The sequence below is a fragment of the Dendrobates tinctorius genome, unplaced genomic scaffold (assembly GCF_039654945.1).
Source record: "Dendrobates tinctorius isolate UK_male_01 unplaced genomic scaffold, ASM3965494v1 ptg000046l, whole genome shotgun sequence".
NCBI classification, from domain to species: Eukaryota; Metazoa; Chordata; class Amphibia; order Anura; family Dendrobatidae; genus Dendrobates; species Dendrobates tinctorius.
The window spans coordinates 47,225,283-47,251,362 of record NW_027361714.1 but is presented as its reverse complement, the minus strand read 5'-3'; the positions used below and the strand labels follow the sequence as shown (position 1 = coordinate 47,251,362).

Sequence of the window (26,080 nt, the reverse complement as noted above, 5' to 3'; positions counted from 1 at the left end):
GAAATATTTTTCCCTTCCCTGAAGAGCGTAATATGTCCCTCAGCATCCCATATATTGAGGTGATAGATATTTTTCCAATGTCTTTAGTAACCAAGTCCTCCCATATTTCTGAATCGATTTCCTTCCTCACATCCTGAAGGAGGTCTAATACATAATGCTTTAATTGACTATATAACATCAAATGAAATCTCGGCAGCTCAAACTTGTCTATCACTTCCAATCCCGTCAACCAGCGGCCTTCTTGTAGATGTAGTAAGTCCCATAACATCTGTATACCTTTCCCCAACCACTCTGTATATAATTTATTTTCTCTTCCTAATCTAAAGGCAGGAAATGCCCAAGGATTCAGGTGTTTCGACACTCTCCACGACATTTTTAGTTGTTTTCTTACTGCCTTCCATGTGGCAATGGTATCTTTACATATTATCGAATATTTAATGTTTGCCGGTACATGTGACAGCGGCGTATGTAGCAGCGCCGTCAGGTCCCACAAACCACAAAATTCTGTTTCCAATTTGCAGTCAGTATATCGATCCGTTTTTTTAAACCAATCTATTACATTCCTCATTAAACACGATAAATTATATCCCCTAATATTTGGCAATCCCACTCCCCCTCCCTCCTTTGTGTGCATTAGAGTTCTTATAGCCAATCTCGCTCTTTTACCCCTCCAGATGAATTAAAAAAAGGCCCTGTTTAATCTAAGAACATCTGCGTGACGAATTAACATTGGGATAGTTTGCATCGGGTACAGTAATCTCGCAAAGCTTGTCATCTTGATTAGGTGGCAGCGACCCAGCAGCGAGAGGGGTAGATTTCCCCACCTCTCCAACTCCTTCTCTATTTTGTCTATGATAGGCTTAAAATTGAGATCATAAATCTGTTTTGACGTTCTCCCCAAATAAATTCCCAAGTACTTTATAGATGTTGTCGCTTTACCCATTATATTTCTCTCCTGGCCACGTTTTACCTCACTCCTCATGAACAGAATCTCACATTTAGACTTATTTAAACGAAAGCCATAGACTTTTCCAAACTTTTCAATTTCAAGCAGCAACATAGCGAGATCTTCCTCTGGGTTGTTCATGAACAGAATTATGTCATCTGCAAACAGGGAATTTTTGACTGTCTCATTTCCCACCTTTATCCCTTTGTATGAACTGCAATCACTTAAATATCTCGACATAGGTTCTATCGCCAAATTAAACAGTAAGGAGGACAGCGGGCTCCCCCGCCTCGTTCTCTTTTTCAGCTCGAAGGCATCTGAGAGAAACCCCGGCGTGTATACCCTTGCTTTGGGATTCTGATATAGTACCGCCAAAAATTGTCTAAACGGACCTACCAGATTTATTTTATCCAACACTTGACCCAGCCATGGCCACCTCACATTATCAAATGTTTTTTCTGTGTCCAGTGTGACCATAGCTGGATCCTCTCCCTTATCCAAATGCTTCCCTCTAATCTTGTCTAGCAATAACATGGCTTTCCTTATATTAGTAACGGCTGATCTTCCCTTCACCCAATTGTTAAAAACATTAAAAGTTAGTCACACATGTGACTTGAACATCTAGGTTCACAATAGAACCAAACCCTCATAACTTCACCTCCACAGAAAAAATCTCAATAACAGACCAAATATGTATGTAGATAGCATACCACAGTATAAAAGGTTTTTGCATGTAAACTGGCTCACATTCATAAATAAATGCACACACCAAAAATACAAATATTGGCAATTGATAGCAAAATAATAAAATATTAAAGCCACATATGCTATATACACAGGAAGAGATGGTATAAACCATATATCAGCCAGTTATAATAAATATATATGATCTAATTTACCTGTGAGAAATTGCACAAAAAGCCCACAAACAGTATCTGGCCTATATAACACGCTAATGCAATGTTATTGATCAAATCCCTTAGAAGTGCATGTATTTCCCTAACAACCGCTCAGACTATCATGTTTGACCAAGCGCATTGAAATAAAGTGGTATTGGCTAAAAAATAGCCGCATAAAGGGAAGGCAATGCTCAACCTTACTTTGGTTATGCACTAGTTTCCAATCAGAAGTGGAGTGGAGCCCGAGCGTCCTGAGACCCGACGCGTGTCGCCACAATCGGTGGCGACACGCGTCGGGTCTCAGGACGCTCGGGCTCCACTCCACTTCTGATTGGAAACTAGTGCATAACCAAACTAAGGTTGAGCATTGCCTTCCCTTTATGCGGTTATTTTTTAGCCAATACCACTTTATTTCAATGCGCTTGGTCAAACATGATAGTCTGAGCGGTTGTTAGGGAAATACATGCACTTCTAAGGGATTTGATCAATAACATTGCATTAGCGTGTTATATAGGCCAGATACTGTTTGTGGGCTTTTTGTGCAATTTCTCACAGGTAAATTAGATCATATATATTTATTATAATTGGCTGATATATGGTTTATACCATCTCTTCCTGTGTATATAGCATATGTGGCTTTATTATTGTTTTATTTTTCTGCTATCAATTGCCAATATTTGTATTTTTGGTGTGTGCATTTATTTATGAATGTGAGCCAGTTTACATGCAAAAACCTTTTATACTGTGGTATGCTATCTACATACATATTTGGTCTGTTATTGAGATTTTTTCTGTGGAGGTGAAGTTATGAGGGTTTGGTTCTATTGTGAACCTAGATGTTCAAGTCACATGTGTGACTAACTTTTAATGTTTTTATCAATTGGGTGTTTAGTTGTTTGTGTCTAAATAAAGATTGTTACAAATTTTTGCTAAATCATATGTTGGGTGATCCCCATTGTGTGGCCTATTCCTTTTCTCTATCTCTTTAATCAGCATCAATTTTGTATAGGTCTGGTTGGATCCCCATTAATGTCAGTGGTGCCCCCATGTGTTTAATTCTGATCTTCCCTTCACAAAACCTGTTTGTTGCTGTGATCTCAATCTAGGCAGTATCCTAGCCAGCCTGTCTGCCATTATTTTTAAGAGAAGTTTAGCATCTTGATTTATTAATGATATAGGTCTATATCCCGTAGGGTCTTCCAAATCTATCCCTCCCTTCGGGAGCTTTATGTAGGCCGTATTCATCCCTTCTGACATAGCTTCTCCTTGCAAAATGCGATTATATAAATCTTTAAGCATGGGAACTATTTTCTCACTCAGCGCCTTATAAAATGAACAATTAAATCCATCGGGCTCTGGAGCTTTATTGGCCCCCAGTCCTTTTATTGCCATACTAATTTCTTCCTCCATGATGTAGCCATTTAAATCCTGTAATTCCTCCTCCGTCAGTTTAGGGATATCAACTCTACCCAGCCATGTCTCCCCTGCTACATCTTGATGATCCTCATCCTTGTATAACCTAGCATAGAATTTGCCCAGCAGTCTGTTTATATCTTTGGGATTAGTCAGTCGTTGTCCTTTTTTATCTCTAATTACCATTACAGATGTACCCACATATCTTCCCCTTGCTAAATTAGCCACTATTCTCCCTGCTTTGTCACCATACCCATTTAATTCTACCTCCCAGTGATTTCTATATAATTGCTCTTTTTTCCACCCATTCATCAAAGTTTTTTTGGGCTAGCATCCATTTATCTTTATCCTCATCCAGTAGTGAGTTCTTATATTTTGTATAGGTGCTCCAAGCTTCGCTGCTTGCTGCTAAGCACTGCTCTTTTAATTCGTTTTTTTATTCTCTGCGTGTAAGCCATGATGTTTCCCCTTATCACCACCTTCGCTGTTTCCCAATATAGTCTAGGGTTAGGTTTGTGCTCCTCATTATACATTGCAAGCTCTGTCCACCATTCCCCCATCCGTTTCACACAATCTTGCTCTTTTGTCATGTTTCCTGGGAATCGCCATAGATAGTCCGTCCCTTTCTGATGTGTGTCAGCCAAGTCTAGAGATATAGGACTATGATCAGATATCACCATGTAATCAATATTGACATCACACATTTTGTGTAGTATCTTATCTGACACAAAGAACATGTCTATTCTCGACCATGTCTTGTGTGCATGCGAGTAATGTGAAAGTTCCCGATCCATAGGGTGTGACGTTCTCCACGTATCTTTCAGCTGCCAATTCGATATATCTTCCAAACCTTTTTTTCCCCCTATATCTCTTTCCTTCTCCTGGATTTAATCTTATTAAGCTCCCTTTTCTGTCCTCTTCCTCCTTAAGCACCTCATTACAATCTCCTCCTATGATTATGTTGTTACCACTATCAGCCAGTATTTTGTTCTGTAAGGACAGAAAAAAATTTTGATTCATGTTCGGGGCATATACGTATATTGTACAGGGTAATACTTTCATTATTTATCTCTAATTTCAAACGGATTAACCTACCCTCCTGGTCAATTTCTACGGATGAAACTTTGTGTGCCAATGCTTTATGTATAAGTATTAGGACTCCTGCTTTTCTGTCTACCGAGCTAGAACCATAAACTTCTCCCACCCATAATTTCTTCATTCTAAAAAAGTCTTCTTTACCCAAGTGTGTCTCCTGAAGCAAGGCTATATCTGCTTTCAATCTTTTCAGGTGACAAAATTACCGTGTGTGGTACCAGTTCCGAAGAAACCTTATCCGAAAGACCTTAATGACTATAGACCTGTAGCATTGACTTCACACCTGATGAACGTACTAGAGAGATTGGTTCTCACACATCTCCGTCCTCTAGTGAGCGCGGATATGGACCCTATCCAGTTTGCCTACAGGCCGCGCATAGGTGTGGATGATGCCATTATCCACCTTCTAGATAGGACTCTCTCTCACCTGGAGAAACCTGGGAACACTGTGAGAATAATGTTCTTCGATTTCTCTAGTGCTTTTAATACCATACAGCCAGGTCTACTGAGAGACAAGCTGGGCCTTGTTGGCGTGGACCTCCAACTCTCCACCTGGATCCTTAACTACCTCACGAACCGACCTCAGTTTGTAAAGGTTCGGGACAGTGTGTCAGACACGGTGATCTGCAATACAGGGGCACCTCAAGGTACAGTTCTTTCCCCTTTTCTCTTCACACTGTACACTGCGGATTTTAAGTGCAACTCATCTAGCTGCTACTTGCAGAAGTATTCTGATGACTCTGCAATAGTAGGCCTCATCACAGGAGTTGAAAGAGAGTACAGAGATACTAACCAAGCTTTTGTGGAGTGGTGTCAGAGGAACCACCTTAGGATTAATTCCGGGAAGACCAAGGAATTGGTGGTGGACTTTCGCAAGGGAAAAAATCCACCAGTAGTGGTGAACATTCAGGGAAATGACATTGACATAGTCAACACCTAAAAGTACCTTGGTGTGATCCTCAATAATAAGCTTGACTGGGCCCATCACTTGGATGCAGTGTACAGGAAGGGCCAAAGTAGGCTTTATCTGCTCAGAAGGCTGAGAGCCTTCGGAGTTAGGGGGGCACTCCTTGCATCCTTCTTCAACTCTGTTGTGGCATCAGTCATCTTCTTTGGTGTGGCGTGCTGGGGTAGTGGCATATCATCCAGGGATAGGAATAGGCTGGACAAACTGATTAGAAGGGCCAGCTCTGTCCTGGGATGCCACCTTGATCCAGTTCAGGAAGTAGGCGACAGGAGGATACGGTGAGCTACATGGTGCAGAATGATTCCCATCCCATGCATGAGACCGTGACAAAGATGTGCAGTACTGTCAGTGACCAGCTACTTCATCCTAAATGTGAGAGGGAGCGCTATCGAAAGTCCTTCCTTCCTGCTGCAGTTAGGCTGTATAACCAGCACTGTCCAAAACGGAGAACGACCCAAATAGTGAACTGATAGATCCAAAGTTGTGATAGTCCGGTTACATTTTTTTTTTTTTTTTCGTATATGTACCTACCTACTGTCAATGTAATGCCTTTATGCATCTGTATCTGTACTTGTTCCTGCCTTGCTGCTGTAATGCCCTGAATTTCCCCATGGTGGGATGATGAAAGGATTATCTTATCTTAAAGTATCATCATCCTTTTATGTGGTGAGCGCAACCCTTTTATATTCCATGTTATTAATCTAACCATTTTTAGTTGCAAAATGGTTTCTTCTGCGAGGACTTGTGAAGCTTCTCCCTTTCAGGTATGGACTGCCAGTCAATGTCATCTCAGTCAGTAATAAATTAATTAGTACAATAGCAGTGGGCTCATGAACTTTAACTTCCCTCCCTTTCCCCCCCCCCTTCTCATCTCACCCTCCCTCCATATATCAACCTCTTTGTTGACTCCTCTTTTTTCCGCCATTATCCAAACCAAAAGAGAAACAATTTCCCGCCCGCCTATTATCCCATATTTATCATGTTGTACTTATTTTATATCCATTCTCTATCTGAGCCCTGACCCTCATGTAACCTTGAAACTCTGAAATCTGAGATCAACATCTATTTCCCTTAATTTATCATATCAATTTCCTAACATCTTAATATTCACAACCATATTATCTTAAAGTCCTTCTCCATCTCTCCTTTTTTATGTCAGAGAGGTAGAAAAATATTTTACTCCCACCCCCTTCATCCCCCCAAGCAATATCTCCCAATGTGAAACTAGCATTTGTATGATACTTACCCCCTGGAAGATATCATAATTTAACACAAAATACTCCCATCAACATGCAATGAAGATCTTGTCTTCTACCTAGTATATACATCACATCTGGTCATCATTATCCCAACTTTATAAATGTCTTTTTGTTGTGAAAACCTCACAATGTCCATAAACCTGGAAGTCACAAATTCGCCGTCAGCCAGTATGATCAGCTTGCAGACCAATTAAATCAGCACCCCAAATTCTCCATTCGGTCCAACAGAACCTGTGAAAAGAAATAAGATGGGAAAAAAAGAAAAAAAAAAGAAATAGGAGAAGGGGGATCTCTCCACCAGCTGTCCTGTAGTCTTCCTTGAACATACATAGTTCCGTCTGATATTGACCCGGTCGGGTGAATATACCTATACCTATCATTTTCAGATTACTTCTGCGGGACCTATTCTCCAGATCCTCTAGTTTATCCACAGTGTAGGAGGCTTGTTTCTTTAAGTCACTGACTTGTTTTTCTAGCTGAATAGCTTTGTCCTCAGCCTGAGAAATTCTCTGCTTGGCTTCCTGCAGTTTCTGCTCCTGATGAGTCATCTTGCTTTGCAGCTCTTTAGTGGTAGATTGGATCATGTCAGCCACTGCCTGCTTAAAGTCTTCAGCAAGGTATGATGCCATTTCTTTTGCTAGCTGTTTAAAGTTTAATGAGCCATGAGCATGTAGCTGCGTTTCCAATGTGCCTCTTGCCTCCACTGTCTCCCCTGGCTGAAATTTCCTACTTTCTCTGGGGCTTCCTCCTCCCGTTCTATCTCCTTGTGTGCTTGCCCTGTTTGTGCCTGTGTCTCCGTCGCCATTACTGTGCTCCCACTCTGCAGGCCTCCTCTGACCTCCTCCTCCCCCTGCTCCTTCCCTGCGCCTCTCGTGACAAACCGATCCATGTTGCGGACGGTCCGGGATGGTCTCACGATTATCCCAGTACCTTTTGTGAGTCAGGGCTCTGTGTAAATGCAGAGTATTTGCGGTCGTCAGCGGGAGCTCCCTCACATGCGTCTGCACGTGGCTGCGCCGGAACAGGAAGTCGACGGGTCTTGTGTCTTGCTGTGATAACAGGAGAGGGCAGGTTGTGGCGCCAGAAGCTGCGCATGCGCAGTCCAGGCTTTCCGGCGCCATTTTGTGGAAGACACACTGTCTTCACACTGCAGTGTGTCTTCAAGATAATGGCGCTGGAAAGAGGAATGCCCAGGCGCCGATTCCGGAGCATCTATAATATAACGGGCTAAACGTCACTCTGTCCGAAGCCTTTATAGACTGCGCAAACGTGAGGCGCTTGCGCAGTCTGGCTCCAGACAGAGTGACGCACCCCCCCCAGGAGACTGCCAGCACACGCACCCCCCCAGATCGCAGGCACAACACCTTACCAATTCGACGTGGCAGCGGGGTCTTGCGTCTTGCTGTGATGACAGGAGAGGGCGGGTTGTGGCGCCGGACACTGTTTCACACTGCAGTGTATCTTCAAGATAGTGACGCCGGAAAGAGGAATGCGCAGGCGCCGACTCCGGAGCAACAACACGGCCAGAGTGCGGCCAGAATCGCGCACGTGCATGGCGCGATCCGGCGCCATTTTACTGAAGACACATTTGCAGTGTGCCTTCAGCAATATGGTGCCAGACAGCGCTATGGGCATGTGCGTACTCCAGCGCCAGACTCCTCCCCCGGCCTCCAGCAGAACGTGACAGCGCTGGATCACAGGAAAGAAGAGTGAGTATAAATGTTTTTTTTTGTATGTGTGCAGTTTAATAGGGGTGAGGGGGACCATACATATCAGGATAAGGGGGGTGAGGGGACCTTGCATACCAGGATTGGGGGGTGAGGGGACCATGCATATCAGGATGGGGGGTGAGGGGACCATGCATACCACGAAGGGGGAGTGAGGGGACCGTGCATACCACGAAAGGGGAGTGGAGGGGACCGTGCATACCACGAAAAGGGGGAGTGAGGGGACCGTGCATACCACAAAAAGGGGGAGTGAGGGGACCGTGCATACCACAAAAAGGGGGAGTGAGTGGACCGTGCATACCACGAAAAGGGGGGTGAGGGAACCGTGCATACCACGAAAAGGGGGGTGAGGGGACCGTGCATACCACGAAAAGGGGGGTGAGGGGACCGTGCATACCACGAAAAGGGGAGTGAGGGGACAGTGCATACCACGAAAAGGGGAGTGAGGGGACCGTGCATACCACAAAACGGGAGTGAGGGGACCGTGCATACCACAAAACGGGAGTGAGGGGACCGTGCATACCACAAAACGGGAGTGAGGGGACCGTGCATACCACAAAACGGGAGTGAGGGGACCGTGCATACCACAAAACGGGAGTGAGGGGACCGTGCATACCACAAAACGGGAGTGAGGGGACCGTGCATACCACAAAACGGGAGTGAGGGGACCGTGCATACCACAAAACGGGAGTGAGGGGACCGTGCATACCACAAAACGGGAGTGAGGGGACCGTGCATACCACAAAACGGGAGTGAGGGGACCGTGCATACCACAAAACGGGAGTGAGGGGACCGTGCATACCACAAAACGGGAGTGAGGGGACCGTGCATACCACAAAACGGGAGTGAGGGGACCGTGCATACCACAAAACGGGAGTGAGGGGACCGTGCATACCACAAAACGGGAGTGAGGGGACCGTGCATACCACAAAACGGGAGTGAGGGGACCGTGCATACCACAAAACGGGAGTGAGGGGACCGTGCATACCACAAAACGGGAGTGAGGGGACCGTGCATACCACGAAAGGGGAGTGAGGGGACCGTGCATACCACGAAAGGGGAGTGAGGGGACCGTGCATACCACGAAAGGGGAGTGAGGGGCCATGCATACCAGGATAGGGGGTGAGGGGACCATACACTCCAGGATAGGGATAAGGGGGTACCATGCATACCAGGATAGGGATGAGGGGACCTTGCATACCAGGATAGAGGGCTGAGAGGACCATACATACCAGGATAGGGATAAGGGGGTACCATGCATACCAGGTTTGGGGGGGTGGGGGGACCATGCATACCAGGATGAGCAATGCGGTGCCATGCATACCAGGATAGGGATGAGGGGTGCCATGCATACCGGGATAGGAGGGGGGCAGCACATACCAGGATGGGAGACCATATACCAATAAAAATGCTCGCCACCGGGGCGTAGAACGGGTTCATAGCTTATATATATATATATATATACACACACACATATACACACACCTCCGGGCCGTCACTGCCAGAGTTCCTCACTAACACAGTACGGTATTCTACCACCAGTTCCTCCTTCGAAATAAGCCCTGTCCGACAGCAGTCTTATATCAGGTCAGAAACCAACCCGGGTAGCATATAATATCCAACGGAGCGTGCAGTCTTGGGGATTCGTGAATCGAGATAAAAGAGTAGCCCAAGATTAATTTTATATTTAATCGCCGAAAAGGCACACTAGAAATATACAGGCATATATTTACAGAACAATATACAAGTATGCAGTCAAGAGTGTAGTACAAGGGTAGGGTATACATAGGTTGCAATTACTGTATTATGTAGCATGCGACCACAGGGAGGCGCTGATGGATCACAGGTACAAATCTTAGTTACAGGCTTTCCTTGGCCGCAGGTAACGGATCCTCCTGCCAGTAGAAAAACTAAGCTCAAAATGAGCAGCTGTCTCTTATCTCCTTGGTTGCTCGGCTAGTCCCAGAGATATTGCATTCTGTTATTATAGGTCATTTTCCAGATTCAATACCCAAGAGCCTGCTGTTGCCTATAGTGCCACGCTGTCTCCATGTGCTTGAGTCAGACAAAAGAATCCAGTTTGCTGTAGCTGCACACAAGCTCACACCCTTGTGTTAAGAGCTTCAAAGGGCTTTAATTAACCCCTTAATCCCATATGACGTACTATCCCGTCCATGTGCCCTGGGACTTAATTCCCAGGGACGGGATAGTACGTCATAGCGATCAGCGGCGCCCACCTGGTGAGCGCTGCTGATCGCGGCCGGGTGTCAGCTGATTATCACAGCTGACACCCGGAACAATGTGTCAGGGGCGGTCACGGACCTCCCCCAACACGTTAACCCCTTGCACACCGCGATCAAAAACTGCTGCGGGGGGCTCCTTCCCTGCAGGCCCCCGAATCCAAGATGGCAACGGGGACCTTCGGGGGCCTGCAGGGTGCTGGCTTCCTCATGCCTGCAAAGCGCAGGCACGAAGAAGCCTTCTGCACTGCCTGTGACAGATCGCTGATCTGTCACAGTGATCTGTGATGTGACAGATCAGCGATCTGTCACAGGACAGTGATGTCCCACATGGGACAATGTAATAATGTAAAAAAAAAAAAAAGTGTTAAAATAATTAAAAAAAAAAAAAAAAAAAAAAATCGATACATAAATTAGAAAAAAATATTCCCCCAATAAATTCATTTTTTGGAAATAAAAAAAAAAACAATAAAAGTACACATATTTGGTATCGCCGCAACCGTAACGACCTGCCCTATAAACTGTCCCATTAGTTAACCCCTTTAGCAAACCCCTTAAAAAAATAAAAATAAAAAACGAAGCAAAAAATAATGATTTATTATCATACCGCCGAACTAAAAGTGCAATAACGCGCAATCAAAAAGACGCATATAAATATCCATGGTACCGCTGAAAACGTCATCTTGCCCCGCAAAAAACGAGCCGCCATACAGCATCAGCGAAAAAATAAAAAAGTTATAGCTCGCAGAATAAAGCGAAAAAATAATTATTTTTTTATATAAAGTAGTTTTCATTGCATAAAACCGACAAAACATAAAAAAAGACCCAAATGAGGCTGTAACCGTACTGACCCGAAAAATAAAGCCGCTTTACCAATTTTATCGCACGCGGAACGGTGTAAACGCATCCCCCCAAAAGAAATTCATGAAACGCTGGGTTTTGTTCATTCTGCGTCCCAAAAATCGGAATAAAAAGCGATCAAAAAATGTCACGTGCCCGAAAATGATACCAATAAAAACGTCAACTCGTCCCGCAAAAAATAAGCCCTCACATGACTCAGTGGGTCAAAATACGGAAAAATTATAGCTCTCAATATGTGGTGATGCAAAAACTATTTTTACAATAAAAAGCGTCTTTTAGCGTGTGACAGTTGTCAAAAATAAAAACCCGCCATAAATAGTAAATCAAATCCCCCGTTATCACCCCCTTAGTTAGGGAAAAATAATAAAATTAAAAGAAAATGTATTTATATCCATTTTCCCATTTGGGTTAGGGCTGAGATTAGGTTTAGGGGTGTGTTGGGGTTAGGGTTGGAGTTAGAATTGGGGGTTTCCACTGTTTGGGCACATCAGGTGCTCTCCAAATGCAACATGGCGTCTGATATCAATTCCAACCAATTCTGAGTTGAAAAAGTCAAATGGTGGTCCTTCCCTTCCAAGCTCTGCCATGCGCCCAAACAGTGTTTTACCCCCACATATGGGGTATCAGCCTACTCAGCACAAATTGCAAAACAACTTTTGGGGTCCAATTTCTCCTGTTACCCTTAGGAAAATAAAAAATTGGGGGCAAAAATATCATTTTTGTGGAAAAAAATGTTTTTTTTTTTATTTTCACGCCCGGGCGTTAAAAACTTCTGTGAAGCACTTGGGGGTTCAAAGTGCTCACTACACATCTAGATAAATTCCATGGGGGATCTAGTTTCCAAAATGGTGTCATTTGTGGGGGGTTTCCACTGTTTAGGTATATTAGGGGCTCTCCAAAGGCAACATGACACCCGCAGACCATTCCATCAAAGTCTGCATTCCAAAACGTCACTACTTCCCTTCCGAGCCCCGACGTGTGCCCATACAGTAGTTTTCTCCCACATATGGGGTGTCACCTTACTCAGGACAAATTGGACAACAACTTTTGGGGTCCAATTTCTCCTGTTACCCTTGGAAAATAAAAAAATGGGGACTAAAAGATCATGTTTGTGGAAAAAATACGATTTTTTTATTTTCACGCCTGGTCGTTATAAACTTCTGTGAAGCACTGGGGGGTTCAAAGTGCTCACCACACAACTAGATAAGTTCTTTGGGGGGTCTAGTTTCCAAAATTATGTCATTTGTGTGGGGGTTTCCACTGTTTTGGTACATCAGGGGCTCTCCAAACGTGACATGGTGTCCGATCTCAATTCCAGCCAAAAACGTCAAATGGCGCTGCTTCCCTTCCGAGCTCTGCCATGCACCCCAATAGTGGTCTACCCCCACATATGGGGTATCAGCGTACTCAGGACAAGTTGCACAATTACTTTAGGGGTCCTGTTACCCTAGGAAAAATAAGGAATGAGGGTGAAAAGATCATTTTTGTGGAAAAAATATGATTTTTTAATTGTACGGCTGTATGTTATAAACTTCTGTGAAGCCCTTGGGGGTTCAAAGTTCTTACCACACATCTAGATAAGTTCCTTGGGGGTCTAGTTTCCAAAATGGTGTCATTTGTGGGGGGTTTCCACTGTTTTGGTACATCTGGGGTTTTCCAATCGCGACATGGCGTCCGATCTGAATTCCAGCCAATTTTGCATTGAAAAAGTCAAACGGCGCTCCTTCCCTTCTGAGCTCAGCCATGCGCCGAAACAGTGGTTCCCCCCCACATATCAGGTATCAGCGTACTCAGGACAAATTGCACAATAAATTTTGCAGTCCAATTTCTCCTATTACCCTTGGTAAAATAAAAAAAATTGAACCTGAAGTATTTTTTTTGTGAAAAAAATTAAATGTTCATTTTTTTTTTTAAATATTCAAAAAATTCCTGTGATGCACCTAAAGGGTTAATAAACTTCTTGAATGTGGTTTTGAGTACCTTAAGGGGTGCAGTTTTTAGAATGGTGTCACTTTTGGGTATTTTCCATCATATAGACCCCTCAAAGTGGCTTCAAATGTGATGTGGTCCGTAAAAATAAAATGGTGTTGCAAAAATGAGAAATCGCTGGTCTCAACTTTTAACCCTTATAACTTCCTAACAAAAAAAAATTTTGGTTCCAAAATTGTGCTGACGTAAAGTAAACATGTGGGAAATATTACTTATCAAGTTTTTTGTGTGCCGTATCTCTGTGATTTAAGGGCATAAAAATTCAAAGTTGGAAAATTGCGAAATTTTCAAAATTTTCGCCAAATTTCCGTTTTTTTCACAAATAAATGCAAGTTATTTGAATGAAATTTTACCACTAACATGAAGTACAATATGTCACGAGAAAATAATGTCAGAATCACCAGGATCCATGGAAGCGTTTCAGAGTTATTACCTCATAAAGGGACAGTGGTCAGAATTGTAAAAATTGGCCCGGTCATGACCGTGCAAACCACCCTTGGGACTTAAGGGGTTAAAGGAAAACATTGGATTGCTTTTTTATGGCCTGGGGGTATGCAAGGTTGGGGGCACATTTTAGAAGTGGAAGGGAGATCTCCCTCACACCATACGATACCCATTAGGTTTTATCCTGAGGAAAAAGCCCTGTGTGACTTTGAAACGCGCTGACTTTAAAACCTGTCCAAATAAAACTTTTCCAAGTTAAGGTACTTCTCTTCATGAGCACTGCAGATACACATTTTACCGCCGTGGCTTTTTAAAATAATTTTAGATAAAGAAGAGCTTGTCCTAGTAATGAACAACCCCTTTATCCTTGCGGTTCTATTTGTATTGGCTATACACTTCTGTTTGGGTCAATATGACCGTTTAAAGTCTGTTACTTTTGATATTTTGCTACTCTAAGCGTATTATTTGAATACCAGTTGCATTATTTGACTGTATGTGAACTTGGTTGGTCAAAAACAAATGAAAAATAAAACATCAGATTGCTTTATTTTCTTTAGTAAAAGGTTGTACAGGTTTACTTATTGCTATATTCATTCTTACATTCTGCACAGAAATAACTCATGTGCATTACATAAATATTTACAACTAGAGCAAGGCTGCATCTTTTTCTTTTTAGGCTATGTGCACACGCTGCGGTTTTTGCTGCAGTTTTGGCCGCTGCGGATCTGCAGCAGTTCTGCAGACAGTGTACAGTACAATGTAAGTCTATGTGATTTACAATCTGCTGTGCACATGCTGTGGATTTTTAACTGCGGAAAAGCTGCGGTTTTGAATCCGCAGAAAGAAATGACATGTCACTTCTTTTCTGCGGATTCTACTGCGGTTTACCATCTCCTCCATTGTAGAAGTGATAAACAGCAGGGGAAAACCGCAGGCCAATCCGCAGGTAAAACCGCAGGTCATTTTACCTGCGGTTCCGCAGATACAAATCCGCAGACCAATCCACCTCCTGCGCAGGCGTAATTCTCTGCCCTGTTGAGGGCAGAGCAAAGTACCGCAGTGCGCAGGCGCCGGGAAAGGTCAGAGAGGCAGAGCGCCTGCGCACTACAGTACTTTGCTCTGCCCTCAACAGGGCAGAGAATTACGCCTGCGCAGGAGGGTGAGAACAAGCAAGCAGGAGGACGACATCGCTAGAAGATGGGAGGCGCCGGACCCGAACCTGCGACTCCCATCGGACCGGACCGCACAGGACCTCCCCCGGGTGGGTATAATAAAACTTATTTTTCTTATCTTGCAGGTCGGACCGGGGGCTTATCTACAGCATTATAGAATGCTGTCGATAAGCCCTGAAAAGCAGTGGCTGTATCTTATAGTGGCACAAAGAGGTGACAGGTTCCCTTTAAGTGCGGTAACGCAGCTTACTATGCATGTGTACTAATTTAAATGATGGTGAATCTTGTGACACAGCCAGAAGTACATGACACAGGAAGTGGGGGAAAGCACAGAGAGGTCCCCTCCTTTTTTTATAAATAAATAATTATATTTGTTAATTAGCCAGAGTAAAGCAGAGCACTGGGACTGGTTACTTCAGGCTGGCAAGGATCCAATACCCATGAACCTTACCAGCCTGATAATACCAGGCCGCAGCAGTCTGCTTACCTTGGATGGTTAGCAAAAATAGTGGGATCCCCTCCAAAAAAAAACAGCATGGTGTCCTCTTATATTTGTTAACTATCCAGAATAAAGCAAACTACTGGGACTGGTTACTTCAGGCTGGCAAGGATCCAATACCCATGAACCTTACCTACCTGATAATACCAGGCCGCAGCAGTCTGCTTACCTTGGATGGTTAGCAAAAATAGTGGGATCCCCTCCAAAAAAAAATAGCATGGTGTCCCCTTATATTTGTTAACTATCCAGAATAAAGCAAACTACTGGGACTGGTTACTTCAGGCTGGCAAGGATCCAATACCCATGAACCTTACCTACCTGATAATACCAGGCCGCAGCAGTCTGCTTACCTTGGTTAGCAAAAATAGTGGGATCCCCTCCAAAAAAAAATAGCATGGTGTCCCCTTATATTTGTTAACTATCCAGAAAAGAGCAAACTACTGGGACTGGTTACTTCAGGCTGGCAAGGATCCAATATCAATAAATCTTACCAGCCTGATAATACCAGGCCGCAGCAGTCTGCTTACCTTGGATGGTTAGCAAAAATAGTGGGATTCAGAATATTTATTTCTATTAAATATCGGCACATGTGACCGTCGGCAGCAGCAGGAAGCTGGTGGCTGACATTGCGCGATACTGAAGTGGAATGAATACTCCCCCGATCTGCAATGAACAGTCCCGTTGAGTATTCCGGCAGCTGCCCTTCGGCTTGCAAGCAACACATGACGTCCCTGTCATGCGCTGCTTACAAGCATTAAGCAGCTGCTGGCACCTGAGCAGGACGCTGCGACTGCGAGGGAGTAGAGGAAGGCAAGTGTAATGGTTTGTTTTTTTAATCTTTTCTGATGGGGTCATGCATACCAGGAATGGGATGGGGCCAATCATACCAGAATAAGGATGAAACCAATTATAACAGGAACGGGATGGGGCCAATCATACCAGGACATGGATGGGACCAATCAAAGCAGGATAAGGATGGGGCCATTCATACCAGGACTGGGATAAGGTCAGTCATACCAGGACAAGGATGAGGCCATGCATACCAGGACTGGGATGGGGGCCAATCACACCAGGACTGAGATGGGGGCCAATCATACCAGGATAAAGATGATGTCATGCATACCAGGACTGGGATTGGGGCCAATCATACCAGGATAAGGATGAGGCCATGCATACCAGGACTGGGATGGGGGCCATGCATACCAGGACTGGGATGGGGGCCATGCATACCAGGACTGGGATGGGGGCCATGCATACCAGGACTGGGATGGGGGCCATGCATACCAGGACTGGGATGGGGGCCATGCATACCAGGACTGGGATGGGGGCCATGCATACCAGGACTGGGATGGGGGCCATGCATACCAGGACTGGGATGGGGGCCATGCATACCAGGACTGGGATGGGGGCCATGCATACCAGGACTGGGATGGGGGCCATGCATACCAGGACTGGGATGGGGGCCATGCATACCAGGACTGGGATGGGGGCCATGCATACCAGGACTGGGATGGGGGCCATGCATACCAGGACTGGGATGGGGGCCATGCATACCAGGACTGGGATGGGGGCCATGCATACCAGGACTGGGATGGGGGCCATGCATACCAGGACTGGGATGGGGGCCATGCATACCAGGACTGGGATGGGGGCCATGCATACCAGGACTGGGATGGGGGCCATGCATACCAGGACTGGGATGGGGGCCATGCATACCAGGACTGGGATGGGGGCCATGCATACCAGGACTGGGATGGGGGCCATGCATACCAGGACTGGGATGGGGGCCATGCATACCAGGACTGGGATGGGGGCCATGCATACCAGGACTGGGATGGGGGCCATGCATACCAGGACTGGGATGGGGGCCATGCATACCAGGACTGGGATGGGGGCCATGCATACCAGGACTGGGATGGGGGCCATGCATACCAGGACTGGGATGGGGGCCATGCATACCAGGACTGGGATGGGGGCCATGCATACCAGGACTGGGATGGGGGCCATGCATACCAGGACTGGGATGGGGGCCATGCATACCAGGACTGGGATGGGGGCCATGCATACCAGGACTGGGATGGGGGCCATGCATACCAGGACTGGGATGGGGGCCATGCATACCAGGACTGGGATGGGGGCCATGCATACCAGGACTGGGATGGGGGCCATGCATACCAGGACTGGGATGGGGGCCATGCATACCAGGACTGGGATGGGGGCCATGCATACCAGGACTGGGATGGGGGCCATGCATACCAGGACTGGGATGGGGGCCATGCATACCAGGACTGGGATGGGGGCCATGCATACCAGGACTGGGATGGGGGCCATGCATACCAGGACTGGGATGGGGGCCATGCATACCAGGACTGGGATGGGGGCCATGCATACCAGGACTGGGATGGGGGCCATGCATACCAGGACTGGGATGGGGGCCATGCATACCAGGACTGGGATGGGGGCCATGCATACCAGGACTGGGATGGGGGCCATGCATACCAGGACTGGGATGGGGGCCATGCATACCAGGACTGGGATGGGGGCCATGCATACCAGGACTGGGATGGGGGCCATGCATACCAGGACTGGGATGGGGGCCATGCATACCAGGACTGGGATGGGGGCCATGCATACCAGGACTGGGATGGGGGCCATGCATACCAGGACTGGGATGGGGGCCATGCATACCAGGACTGGGATGGGGGCCATGCATACCAGGACTGGGATGGGGGCCATGCATACCAGGACTGGGATGGGGGCCATGCATACCAGGACTGGGATGGGGGCCATGCATACCAGGACTGGGATGGGGGCCATGCATACCAGGACTGGGATGGGGGCCATGCATACCAGGACTGGGATGGGGGCCATGCATACCAGGACTGGGATGGGGGCCATGCATACCAGGACTGGGATGGGGGCCATGCATACCAGGACTGGGATGGGGGCCATGCATACCAGGACTGGGATGGGGGCCATGCATACCAGGACTGGGATGGGGGCCATGCATACCAGGACTGGGATGGGGGCCATGCATACCAGGACTGGGATGGGGGCCATGCATACCAGGACTGGGATGGGGGCCATGCATACCAGGACTGGGATGGGGGCCATGCATACCAGGACTGGGATGGGGGCCATGCATACCAGGACTGGGATGGGGGCCATGCATACCAGGACTGGGATGGGGGCCATGCATACCAGGACTGGGATGGGGGCCATGCATACCAGGACTGGGATGGGGGCCATGCATACCAGGACTGGGATGGGGGCCATGCATACCAGGACTGGGATGGGGGCCATGCATACCAGGACTGGGATGGGGGCCACGCATACCAGGTTAAGGATGGTGCCCTGCATACCAGGATAGGGATGAGGGCGATCATTCCTGCCAGGATAAGGATGAGGGGGACCATTCCTACCAGGATAGGGATGAGGGGGCCATGCATACCAGGCTAGGGATGAGGAGGCATGGATACCAGGATGGGGATGAGGGCCATGCATACCAGGATGGGTGATATTAAGTACAGAATTGACCACAGTTTTTGCTTCAGTTTTTTTCCTAATTTCCTCCTCTAAAACCTAGGTGCGTCTTATAGACCGAAAAATACGGTAATGCAATTTTAACGCATCTAATGATGGTGAATGGGTAATTTACTGAGCGGAGATGGAGCGTCTCTGCTACACAAATTGACATGCTGCGATCTGGAAAGACGCACCGCATATGCGTCTCCGCGGGGAAGCCAGAGACGTTTCAGGACGCATAGTGAGCATGTGATTTCTTGAAATCCCATCCATTATGCTGTAACATCTGACCGCTACGGGTTTGATGCTGTGGATGCACGCAGCGTCCAGCCAGCAGTGTTTACTGACCATGGGAACATACCCTTCGGAGATTCTGGTCTCAATGAATCGGGGCCTGAGATTTTTCTATTCCATCCAGCTTATTGCCTAGGTAACTGACCATCATTGCCATCTAGTTTGTATGTGCTGTACTGAAGCTGGTCGAGATTAGGAGGTATCAGCAAGCTCCAGCTATCCTGGTCTGCTTCAAAACAGAGCTTACAAGCTCAATAGCAAAGAGATTGTAAGTACTACAAATGCTAGCGGCTTAGGGTACCGTTACACTTAGCGATGCACCAGCGAACCCGACAACGATATGGATCGCTGGTGCATCGCTAAGTGGTCGCTAGTGAGCTGCCACACAGGCAGATCTCACCAGCGACATCGCTGGGGTGGGGGGTCGCTACTTACCTGTCAGACGCGGCGATCCTGACGTCCTCCCGCCCGCGTCCACGTGTCGCTCGTCGGCGCCACAGGAAGCCCAGCAGGAAGCCGCCGAGAAACGGCCCAGGACGTTCTCGCGCAATCAGCTATAACCAGCGGGGGAGCTGGTCGGAGGTAAGTATCACATGTAGCGATATCGCTAGCAATATCGCTGCTACGTCACAAAATCTGTGACGTTATAGCGATATTGCTAGCGATATCGCTATGTGTAACGGGTGCTTTAGTCTGTCTGCCATCATACTGAGTCAGCATCTTCTAGTCCTGCAATGCCAGATTTGCACACAATTTTACAAGATTCTTCTCAGTGCAGTAGTGAGAAAATAGAACTGGTAACATTTATGAGGATAGAAGCTGCAGTAAAATATAGTCCGTAGTATAAGTCATCATAATATATTCAGAAAGCTTAATCACAGTAATTACAGGGGACTGAGCTGCATCTGGATATTGCTTACACACATAAAAGTAAATGTTGGCACATTTTAAAATAGCACAGCCAAGGGGAACACATAAAAGTACCTGTCACAGTGACATAGCTTCTGTGTTTTGAAAATTACTATGTTAGTAAAACTCATTCAAGAGAAATATGATGGTTTGTTTCATATTTAGTTGTTATTGATGAGAGAATGTGCTCGAATGAGGCGTTATGCAAGGATGCTAACCGAGTATCTTCAGAGTGATCCAAAAATAAGTCCCCTGTCGAACAACTGCGAGACATGCTGGGGCAGGGACTGGGACATATTATTAGAGCATACCAAAGACTCTCGGTTAGCACCTTAGCATGCTCGGATAACACTTTTTCCGAGCACATTCACTCATCACTACTAGTTACTTAAAATTCTGCCTTTATGAAGCCAGACCTTGTAATTTTTCCAAATTTCCTAATGACCTCACAAAAATATAAAACAGTCTACACTAGAATGAGAAAACGTGTCCTGAAATATGTGTGTGATCATACAGGCATGGGGAGCATTAAATTACCTGCCACTCCAGCCTTTACTTTAAGGCAACAGGTACTAAATCATTTAGATTCGCTCTCCCTTTACGATTCGCGAGTTTCATTTTTGCTGCCAGTGGACACAAGTAAACATGGCAGCGCCTGCTTTCAGCCAAAGCTCAAAATCTTTGCACCTTCAGAAGGCATTACGCGGATTCCTTCCTACGCTGGAGGGAAGTCGGGATGTTTGATAAAGCAGCTAAATCATGTGAACAGTCTGCTGAAGCTCGTGCTTTCTACCCGACTGCCACAGGAAAACAAAACAGAAAACGGCATCTCAAGACCAGCAGTCAGCAGGGTACAACTGGAAAAACTAAAGCCAACAGGACACATGCTGCGAAGTGGAAATGGGTCAGGGGTAAGGTAGGGGGTCTCTGTTCCTTCTGGTTTTAAGACCCTGCAGGAAATTGTAATTTAACATAAATAAATCTAAGGATATGAAATTGGGCAGAGGAAATAAATTGTACAAGTTTATACTATATAGCAAAACACTGGGTAAAACTACCACTGAACATTCTGCTAAAAAGGCAAATAAAAACATGAGATAGTTTTGCCTCTATACATGTTACTCGTCACACCACACTTGGAATAGAGGAGAGAACATCAGGGGGCTTCCAAGTAACCATGGTTGTATCCAACTGAGCATGAATCTGATGAGCCACAGGTGGGTGCCGATCCTGCAGTTGAAAGAAAGGATCTTTTCGGCACACCGATCACGTAAAATGAAAAAACTTTATTTATGCATAATTGTGCCATGATTAAAAAAAGATAACAATGAGATTAAAAATACCTGACGCGTTTCTGGTTGGCAATTCTAGACTCAAGGCGCAAGACCCTTTAGGGCAACACCTGCAACCAATACTCATGTTATCACGTAAGATGTCATCCTGATTATTAACTGGTAGGTATTTTTTTAACAATAGATTTTATTTTGTTAAATTGTGGACTAAAAGGGGTTGAAAGCGTGACCTGTACGTTACTTGTGTAAGGAAAAAAGTGTTATAATGGGGTGCAAAGGACCTTGGTTTATTAGCCACCCGGTAAAGGTGCATTTGATGTCACAGTTCTTGTATCCCCTATCAAACGTTGGTCAATTTTGCTTTCTTGATGAATGAACGGTTAGAAGAACAAATACGTTCTTTTTCTGAAAGTGGCGGTAATTGGCACAAACAGTTCGCAACTCACCATCATAGAAGCTTATTGGATTTTGAGATTAGATACCAAACAGCCAAAAATTACAATTTCAGAAAAGATTTTATATTTATTCGGATTCTTTTTCAGGTGAATGTCTATTATCTTTGTCAGCTTATTGATAATCTCATTATCCCAGTGTAGTTTGATTGGATCACTTCTTCTAGATATACTTGCCTGTATTATTCCACTGATATCCTATGATTAAGGGCGCATTAACCGCGCCAGAAACAGGTCAGGTGTTTTCAATCTCACTGTTCTTTTTTAAACATGGCTTAATTATGCCTAAATAAATTTTTTTCATTTTACCTGGTCGGTGTCCCAAAAAGATCCTTTTTTTCAACACATTTGGAATACTCTGTACAGTTCTAGGAACCAGTATATAAAAAGGACATTAAAGGAACGGGGGAATCTAATTTAAAGCCCCCTTCACACATAGCGAGATCGCTAGCGATATCGCTACATGTGACACTTACCTCCGACCCGGCTCCCCGCTGGATATCGCTAATCGCGCAAGATCGTCCTGGTCCATTTCTCATCATCGGCTTCCTGCTGGCGCCGACGAGCGACTCCATGGACGCGGGCGGAAGACGTCACCCTCGCTGCGTGTGACAGGTAAGTGACGACCGCAGACCGCTGCTGCATCGCTGGTGATATCTGCCTGTTTGGCAGCTCACTAGCGACCATTTAGCGATGCACCAGCGATCCTGACCAGGTCGTATCGTTGTCGGGATCGCTGGTGCATTGCTAAATGTAATGGGACCTTAAGTCATCAAATTAAGGACAATTCAGTTTAGGAGAAAAACAGCTTAGAGGTAACCTAATTACAGTGTTCAAGTATATGACTACAGAGATTACTCTCTATTTACACCTAGGTTTAAGGGGTCTTTACACATAGCGATATCGCTAGCAATATCGCTAAAGCGTTACTGATTTTGTGACGCAGCAGCGATATCGCTATGTGTGATACTTACCTCCAACCGGCTCCCCCGCTGTCTGTCGCTGATCGTGCAGCTCCATTTCTCGTCGGGCGCTTCCTGCTGGCGCAGACGAGCGACGCGTGGACGCGGGCGGAAGGACGTCAGGATCGCCGCGTCTGAAAGGTAAGTAACGATCGCTGCTGCATCGCTGTGAGATCTGCCTGTGTGGCAGCTCACTAGCGACCATTTAGCGATGCACCAGCGATCCTGACCGGGTCGTATCGTTGTCGGGATCGCTGGTGCATCGCTAAATGTAAAGGGGCCTTTACAACGATTACGGGAGCAACCTCTACTAAATTTAGATGAAAGATTTACTCATTATCATGGATGATTATGATTATTACTGTTTATTGTTCTATTGTTAAAGGGAATCTGTCACCTCATTTTTGGAATATAAGCTCTAGCCACCGCCATCAAGGGCTTATCTACAGCATTCTGTAATGAGGGCAGAGCAGAGTACTGCAGTGCGCAGGCGCCAGGAAAGGTCAGAGAGGTCGGGCGTCTGTGCACTGCAGTACTTTAATCTGCCCTCAACAGGGCAGGTAGAGTAGGCCTGCGCCGGAGCCGCGGCAGAAGTAAGAAGGAGGACATCATTTCTAGAAGATGGGAGGCGCCGGACCGGACCGCGACATCCATCAGACCGGACCCCCGGGTGAGTATAATCCAACTCGTTTTTCTTATCTTTCAGGTTACATCGTGGGCTTATCTACAGCAGTAGATGCTGTAGATAAGCTCCTGATGTTGGTGCCGGCAGCTGATAGGCCTAAAATGAGGTGACAGATTCCCTTTAACAATAGAACAATAAACCACAACTCCAGAGTTTGCTAAATTTTTCTGAAGGTCTTTTGCAGTCAAGTGGTGGTTCTGATTTGCCTCTCTAGCATTCCAACAAGCAGGCAGACTAGGCAGCTGCTTAGAAGAACCCATGGTTGAAGTTTTTCGGGACAAGTTTAGTGGAGTCTGTTTTTTAAAAAGCTGGGAAATTTGAATCACCTGGCTTGTCTTAACGATAATAGTGAACAAGCCTTAATCCTAACTAACTAATTAAAGTGTGAAGCCTTGGTCAAAGTTATTTGAGCACACAAATTTCCAAGCGTGCCCAAACATTTGCATCGGCCCATGTTCCTTCTTCTAATTTTTAAGATGAAAAAAATTACAATATATTTGTAATTGCCTAGTATATACAATATATTTGTAATTTGTTTGCCTAAACACAAAGGAAATGTATCATTTTTAATTTTGTTCCTTTTAGAAAACATTTAATCTTCAACTTGCTTAGCTGTTCATAATAACTCATTTGGACCAGGGGTGTTCAAACTTTTACTTGCCACTGCAAGCATAGATCTAAATAGGGCAGAATTACTGCAGATTACAGCAGCAGGTAAATTTGATGAGACTTTACAAATTTGTAGCATAGTCATTCTGATCTGGATTTGTCTGAGATTAAATGATTAAATGAATGATGATTGAGCAGGAAAATTGATATTTAGCATTTAGGGAATTTGCTATAAATCCAATGCAATGGAAAGCTCTAAAAGTACATGTCACAAATTACCGTAAGTGTTTTATAATAGTTTTCAAAACAATATTTGCAGTTTACTTCTGAAATCATAAAAGAAAGAGATAGAAGTTTGTATTTAATATTTCATACCTCTTGATTGTGCTCTTTGAATACATGCACAGGCCCTTGTGGTTTAGATATGTCCCATAGTTGCAGTGATCCATCTCCGCTAGATGTTACCAAAATATTCTCACTGATTTCGCTCCATGTTACATCAAACAGTGCATCGCTCCACTCAAAACTGTGTCAAGTAACAAAAAATAAAATAGTGATTAAAGAAAATAAAGGTCACAAAACATGAAAGCAGGACAAGCACCTCTTTCGAAAATGTAGGATGAACATAAAACATGCAAAAATTGTATAAAAGAGAAACTATCTGCATATTTTACCAAGTAAAAATGTTGACAGTGATAGAAAGGAGATTTAGAGTCCTTCTTTTACAAGTGTGCTTGGATATAGTGTTATCCAAGTATCCTGGGGGCTTGAGTAATGACTCCCCACGGCTGCATCACTCGTGATTATAAAACAGCCGCAACATGCAGGGATTGCCTAACAGAATCATGTAGCAGTAGGGACTCAAACATAATACTCGAGCCTCCGCGATACTCAGATCACACCAGAGCACGCACGCCCATCACTAATATCTAGCTCAAGTGTCCTAGTCACAGTATGGCTCTTGATTTGGGGGCAGTCCCTAAGGTCTGTTTCACACATCCGTTTGTATCCATCAGTCAAAATCCGCTGTTTTGCAAAAAAAACGGATCCGCCATTTTTCTTGGCGGATCCGTTTTTTTCCCCATTGAGTTGCATTACCGGCGGATCTTGACGGATGGTCATCCGTTGGATCCGTTTTTTTGCGGATCCGCCAAAATTTTGACGTCCGCCGACATGCCCGAACGGACCATGCAATGTTTTTTCGGGCGGCAGGATCCGCACTTCTCACTGCGCATGCCCGAAAGACTTCACTCAGCCGGAAATTTAACCCTAAACTCTGTTCTGGCGGCTGAAAAATTCTCTCTCTCTCTCTCTCTCTCTCTCTCTCCTCCCCCCCCCGCAGCGGTTCCTTTAAAATTCTTCCTTTGACGGATCCGTTAAAATAACGGTCCGGTGACAAACGTTGTGGTCAGTACAGGAACGGATCCGCTATCCGCCATTTTAGCGGATGTTGACTAAACATAAAAACTGATGTGTGAAACAGGCCTAACTCTGAAGAGTAGGCTGTATCAGGCTTCAGGTTGCACGTTATAGCCATCAATCAAGAGAAGAGGAAAGGAGTTACGAAATGCACACTACAGACACCAGAGAGCACTTCAATGTAGGAACTGCCTCTTGCGCATTTACAGATGCGCCTGAAGCTGGAATAAAATTTCAAAGGAATCTGTCAGCAAGATTTCACATCCCAAACTATTAATATGCACATGTAGCTCTCTCAAAAACAAGGCCAGCAATACCTTTACATGGCCAGTGCATTCCTCTTAATGAGAAAACAGTGTTTAGATTGATATGCAAATTAGGCTGAATGACTATGGTAGAGCTCAAGCCTCGGTCACTCCAGC

The 26,080-nt window shown here is 45.5% G+C and overlaps 1 protein-coding gene across 4 annotated transcripts in view; it reads right to left on the bottom strand.

Annotated features, from left to right (window-relative positions):
• PEX7 (peroxisomal biogenesis factor 7) overlaps positions 1-26,080 on the bottom strand; it is a 350,516-nt gene that overhangs the window by 296,917 nt on the left and 27,519 nt on the right. For 3 of the 4 annotated variants that reach the window (XM_073575890.1, XM_073575893.1, XM_073575892.1), the window contains one exon: positions 24,615-24,765. In XM_073575890.1, coding sequence (XP_073431991.1) covers positions 24,615-24,765 — 151 coding nt within the window. Of the gene's footprint in view, positions 1-2,329; positions 12,855-24,614; positions 24,766-26,080 lie in introns of those variants that run through there. The other variant, XM_073575891.1, reaches the window with a different exon arrangement.